This window comes from Oryzias latipes, chromosome 17, assembly GCF_002234675.1.
Source record: "Oryzias latipes chromosome 17, ASM223467v1".
Classification (NCBI taxonomy): domain Eukaryota; kingdom Metazoa; phylum Chordata; class Actinopteri; order Beloniformes; family Adrianichthyidae; genus Oryzias; species Oryzias latipes.
Genome location: NC_019875.2, coordinates 13,245,195 through 13,251,808, shown reverse-complemented (window position 1 = coordinate 13,251,808; position 6,614 = coordinate 13,245,195). Strand labels below are relative to the sequence as shown.

The 6,614-nt window shown below is 39.6% G+C and overlaps 1 protein-coding gene across 1 annotated transcript; it reads left to right on the top strand.

Moving 5' to 3' along the window:
- Positions 1-1,050: 1,050 nt before the first annotated feature.
- Positions 1,051-4,370, top strand: LOC105356186 (nuclear mitotic apparatus protein 1-like). The gene has a single exon (XM_011486438.3). It carries the CDS (start codon positions 1,860-1,862, stop codon positions 4,326-4,328), a length of 2,469 nt encoding a protein of 822 aa, XP_011484740.3. The 5' UTR covers positions 1,051-1,859; the 3' UTR covers positions 4,329-4,370.
- Positions 4,371-6,614: the final 2,244 nt, after the last annotated feature.

Genomic DNA, 6,614 nt, shown 5'->3' with positions numbered 1-6,614 from the left:
AAGGACCCGGAGTCAAAACCACAATTCCCAGGGTCCTTAGGGGCGTGACGTCACCGAAGTAAACAGGAAGTGAGACGCAGCCATAGAAAACTACACGGGAAAAGTACCGCATGACGCTCACCGTGGATAATTGGGGTGACCAGGGCAGACGAGAAGACCCGGACTACTCCTGATCGGGGGGCACGGACATCCAGAACATCGCGGAAAGCACACCCCTTGCAGATGCACGCGACTGCGGCGAAACGAACGCGCTGTGCGCCGTCAGCCGCCCGCGGATCGGAGGAGAAATTAAGGAGAGCAGACGCGGCGAAACGAAAACCCCACATCAGAAAGATGGGGATCATCCATCCGAAGGACGGGGGAACACAGCAAGACGCCGAAAGAGACGGAGACCCGCGGCCTCGGAGACCGGCGAAAAAAGAGCGCTGAAGGTAAGAAAGAATGAACAACTGCGCACCTGGCTTAAATAGGACGCTGAGCAGGTGAGTTAATTAACTGAACCGCCCTGGGGTATTTACCTGAAAACACTGCTTCGAGTATCTGCCCGAAATACGATAAATCGTCATTTAATAAGAATCTCACTTTTGATAATAATAATAATTTTTCAAAATAATTTTAGTAATATTTTTAATTATTTAACATAAATGTCATTTGTCATTTTCCAATGTGATGTCCTTTATTGATGTTATATTATATAGATTATTTCTGAATGTCCTGTTGCTGCCACAGATAAATGAAATTTCCCCATTGTGGGATTGATAAAGTCATCTATCTATCTATCTATCTATCTATCTATCTATCTATCTATCTATCTATCTATCTATCTATCTATCTATCTATCTATCTATCTATCTATCTATCTATCTATCTATCTATCTATCTATCTATCTATCTATCTATCTATCTATCTATCTATCTATCTATCTATCTATCTATCTATCTATCTATCTATCTAAATTCATTTTGGTTCGGGGGCCACGTTCAACCCGTCTGATCTCAAGTGGGCCGGACCAGTAACATAAAAGTAAAATAAAGAAACTTTTTTTTTTTTTTTTTTTAATCAGTTGGAACAAATGCCTCAACCAACATGGTAGTGTTATCACTTATTCTTACACATTGAGTCATTCACAGTAGCCAATGGATCTCAAATAAAATGCATTTCCCTTTTTAAAGAAATCGGTTTGTTCAATTTTGTGCAGACTGAATATTTTACATTTGACACTGAAGCAAACTCAAGAGGAGGCTACAGAAAAAAATGAAAGACCTGCCTAAAATGTAAATGTGCTAATCATTAAAACAAATAGACTAAATTAAACTAGAAATATTTGTTAACATAACAAGAATTTAGAGTAAACCTCCCTTTCTCTCCTGAAACTTCACCCGGCCTTCAATATCAGGATTCAAATCCTTTTTAGGTCGTTTGATTGTGAGTGATTTGCAAAGGTGCGTTTTTGTGTGTGTCAGTGTGTGCTTCTTTACCCTAAAAATAGATTTTAGGTAAAAACAGTCAATATTGCCCACCCCCCCCCAGAAAAAATACCCCTCCCCCATACCAAAGCTGATTGCATCACTACGCATCACACCACCAACGACGTAACTGATACATCAAATCAGAACATATGATGTCATATGACTTCAAATGAAAACATTTGATGTCAAATGATGTCATATGATGTAACATCATCTGTCATGATGTATTGTTAAAAGCTTGTTTATAGGACCAAAAACTGCACATTCTCATCCACATTCACACAAGGTTCGTCTATTGCGAAGAGCCAAGTACCAAGTTTAAAAACTTCCTTCAGTTACAAAGAATTTTTGCTGTCAAACTGTCATTAGAAATTTCAATAAATCGTACCATGGAACCATCAAGACGCCGTCCTGTCCGAAAAAACCAAAAGAATTTACAACTCAGCTATTTGGATTCTGTTGTGGAGAACGAGTCCACTTTTCATTTTGCGTTTCATTCTACCCATCCTAAAGAACGAGACACTTTCATGGACTGGGATGACATTGAGGAAGACTATGATTACCCTCTCCCCTCTGATGATGATGAGGAATTTCCTGAGACTCCAGAAACTCCTCACTATGATTATTCTCTCCTTTCTAAAAATGAGGATGAAGAATTTCCTGAGATGCCAGAAACTCCTGAACCAAAAAGACGGCAGGATTGGGAAAACCCCAAGCCTAAAACCTGCCCGCAAAACCAAACCTTAGGGCTAAAACCCTTAAGTTTTGCTCCAATCGTCTCCTTTCGCCCAGCTGCATTCTTTCCTGTGAAGCCGGTGTCTGTCCTTAAATCCACTCAGCCTGAGGAAATCAAACCTTTGGGAAAGAGAAAACAAAGTGCAACTGCTTTGGATGTGTCAACTTCAACCTCTGAGTCGACCTCAGTGGAGAAAGCAGAAGCACTTCAAGTAGAGAACACTGCTCTAAAAAGTGAAGGAGAGCGTCTGAAGGAGCTTCTCCAGCAGAAAGACCAGAAGCTGGCTGATGCTGCTCTCAAAGCTGATCACTTTGAAGAACAGATGAGCCACAAGACAGAACTTTTAGCAAAAGCTGAAACCTCTTTGAGCCACCTGACAGAAGAAAGGAAACAATTGGAGGAAGAAAAGTCCTCTGTCTTACAAGAAATCACTCAGCCAATGATAGCGCCGAAGGACGAGGTGACGGAGTCTAAAAGAGTCTCCAAGAAAAAGTATGTCCAAGTACTCCGTCAGATGCACGACCAAAAAATGCAGCATGAGCAGGAACATTTGGACCTCACCAGCAAATTTGAAATGGAGAAAGAGCGTCTTCTAAATGACCATCAGCTGGCATTATCAGAGGGACAAAATCAGCTGGCTAAAGAAAGAGAAGAAAACACCTCCCTCAAGCAAGAAATGGCTGAATTAAGAAAAGCTCATGAGGAGGATAAGGCTGCAACTGAAAAGAACTTTTTGGAATTGCTCTCCAATAATGAGAAGGGCATGGAACAGTTAAAAGAAACCATCACAGAAAAAGAGACCATCATGAGCAAATTTGAAAAGGTCTCCAGGACAAGGATCGTAAAACTCCTAGGTCAGATTGACGACCTGAAAATGGAGCAACGGAAGAAAGATTATTTGCTGCGGGAAGCTGCTCGGAAAGCTGATCACCTTGAAGAACAGATGAGCCGAGAAAGACAGCAATGGCAGGAAGAAAAGTCCTCTGTCTTACAAGAAATCGCTCAGCTAAAGAAAGCTCAGGAGGACAAGGACACCAAGGTGACTGAGTCTAAAAGAGTCTCCAAGAAAAAGATCGTCAAACTACTCCGTCAGATGGACGACCTAAAAGTGCAGCATGAGCAGGAACATTTGGACCTCACCAGCACATTGGAAATGGAGAAAGAGTGTATTCTAAATTACCATCAGCTGACATTAACAGAAGCACAAAATGAGCTGGCTAAAGAAATTGAAGAAAACAACTCCCTCAAGCAAAAAATGGCTGAATTAAGAAAAGTTCATGAGGAGAATAAGGCTGCAACCAAAAAGAACTTTTTGCTACAAAATCAGATTGAGGGCCTAAAAAGGAAGCAACAGCAGGAATATTTGGAGCTTACCACAAATTTTGAAAAGGAGAAAGGGGATCTTCAGTATCACTATGCTATGATGTTAGAGACAGAACAAGATCAGATGGATGAAGAAAGAGAAGCATGGAACAGGGAAAAAGACTCCATGCTGGAAAAAATAGCTGAATTAGAAGGAAATTGTGAGAAGCATAAGGCAGCATGTTACCAAACTGAAACGAAAATTTCGGAATTGCTCTCCAATAACAAGAAGGCCATAGGAAAATTAAAAGAAACCATCAAAGAGAAAGATGTGGTCATAAGCAATTCTAAGGTCATCTTGAAGGAAAAGCTGGAGCAAAAACACCAACAGCTTGAGATGGTAAAAAAGGCCCATCACAAGAAGAATTTGGACCTCGGCTTGAAATTACACCAGATGGAAGAAGAGCTTAAACAAGAGAGGGTCAAAACAAATCAAGCCAAACTCAGCTTTGACCTGGAGGTAGAGGAGTCCACCAAATTAAGAGCTGCTTTGGTCCAGAAAGAACAGCAAGGCCAGCAGCAGCTGGAACAAGAAAGACAACAGCTGGAAGAAGAAAAGTCCACCCTTTCACAACAAATCGCTCACCTAAAGAAAGTAGTCAAGAAGAAAAAGACCATCATCAGAAAAACTCAAGAGGATTTCCAGGTCCAAATTCATCAACTACAGCAGCAGGTGGATGAGCTGACAGAGAAGACCACAAAGAAAAGTGTTGGTCGGAGGTTCCTGAACCTGTTTAGAAGGTCTAGAAAGAAAGACTAAGTGGACCCCCGACCACAGGTCTGGAGAGAGAGCCTTCTACCTGCACCCCCCCCCCCCCCCCCCCACTGATTGTTGTTGAGTGTTCGAATGTGTGTGTGTGAATGTGTGTGTGTGAATGGGTGAATATGTGTGTAAATGGGTCTGTGACTGTAAAGCACTTTGGGCCTTCGAAGAAGGTTGAAAAGCGCTTTATAGGTATACGCCATTTACCTCACACACACCAAGCACCCCCCACAACCCTCACACACACTAAACACCCCCCCCACACACACACACACACACAGACAACCCTGACACATGCCAAGCCCCCCCCCCCAACACCCACACACATTTAGGCTTTAACTCTTTAACACCTCAGATGGAGTTATGACCGTCCAAGAACGGGCAAACTGTAGGATAAGCTCCAGTGTTAAAGAGTTAAACATTTCATTTTTATTGTGTGGGTAAAAACTAGTGTGGCTTTGTCTCTTTTTCTATTCTAAAATGTCTATCTTGTAAATGTGTATCCTCTTGTCTATTTTTTATTTTATTGTTTTAAAGGTAACTTTTCACAACACCCCTTTTATGTCTTAGCTAGGTTTTCTTTAAATACTTCGGTTTTGTTTTAATCTTTATCTGAGTTTTTATCTTGTTTGATTATAAAAAAAAAGATTATTTTAGTGACAACACAGTTATATTTTTCTTGTAGATTAGGTAATTTTGTCCCCCCCCCCCCCCTTTAATCTAACAGGGTTTTCTCCAGGTGCTCTGGTTTCTCCCTCTGTCCAAAAAACCACCCCCCAAACTCTATTCCCCTAATCCATAGAATAAATAAATAAATAAAATGAACTAAAATAAATAGCAAATAAAAGCGTTTTTTAATTACAGGGTTTTCTCCAGGTGCTCTGGTTTCTCCCTCTGTCCAAAAAACCACCCCCCAAACTCTATTCCCCTAATCCATAGAATAAATAAATAAATAAAATGAACTAAAATAAATAGAAAATAAAAGCGTTTTTTAATTACAGGGTTTTCTCCAGGTGCTCTGGTTTCTCCCTCTGTCCAAAAAACCCCCAAACTCTAGTCTTCTAATATTTAGAATTAAAATAATAATAAAATGAAATAAAAAAAATAGCAAAAGTGTTATGTATCTTAAAAGTAAAATTAAAAAGCAATAAAACAAAAAAAAACAAAAAAATTCCCCCTCCTTGAATTGCCACCTTATCGCGGTGGAGGGGTTTGTGTGCCCAAGAAAATCCCCCTTTGATTGCCCCTGCCTGGGCCTATTGATGCCAGGGGATGGGCCAGACTAAGAGCAATTCACACAAAAAAGAACAATAAATTAAGATATTATCAAGGTTGAAGTTTACTCTGACTAAAGAGTTACCAAAGCCTAACTCCAAAACAGAGGTGGGCAATTCCGGTCTTCAACACAAAAATTCACAACACGAAAAAACAACTTACAACACAATAACTCACAGCACAACACAAAAACTCACAACACAAAAAAATAACTCACAACACAATAACTCACAGCACAATAACTTACAGCACAACACAAAAACTCACAACACAATAATTCACAGCCCAACACAATAACTCACAACACGAAACAATAACTCACAACAAATAACTCACAACACGAAACAAAAACTCACAACACAATAACTCACAACACAATAACTCACAGCAAAACACAAAAACTCACAACACGAAAAAATAACTTAGAACACAATAACTCACAGCACAACACAAAAGCTCACCACACGCAACAATAACTCACAACACAATAACTCACAGCACAACACAATAACTCACAACACAAAAAAATAACTCACAACACAATAACTCACAGCCCAACACAATAACTCACAACACGAAACAATAACTCACAACAGATAACACACAACACGAAACAAAAACTCACAACACAACAACTCACAACACAAAAAAATAACTCACAACACAATAACTCACAACACATTAACTCACAGCACAACACAATAACTCACAATACGAAAAAAAGACTCACAAAACGAAACAATAACTCACAAAACGAAATAATTTTAACAATAATTTTAACAATAACTAACAACAGAACGCAATAACTCGCAACAAGACAATAACTCAAAACACGAAACAATAACTCACAACACAACACAATAACTCACAACACAATAACTCACGACACAACACAATAACTCACAACACAATAACTCACAACACAATAACTAACAACACAACGCAATAACTCGCAACAAGACAATAACTCAAAACACAAAACAATAACTCACAACACAACACAATAAC

What these genes read in the sequence shown, in the direction of transcription:
- LOC105356186 (XM_011486438.3), top strand. Translation starts at nt 1,860, where the DNA reads ATGGAACCATCAAGACGCCGTCCTGTCCGAAAAAACCAAAAGAATTTA.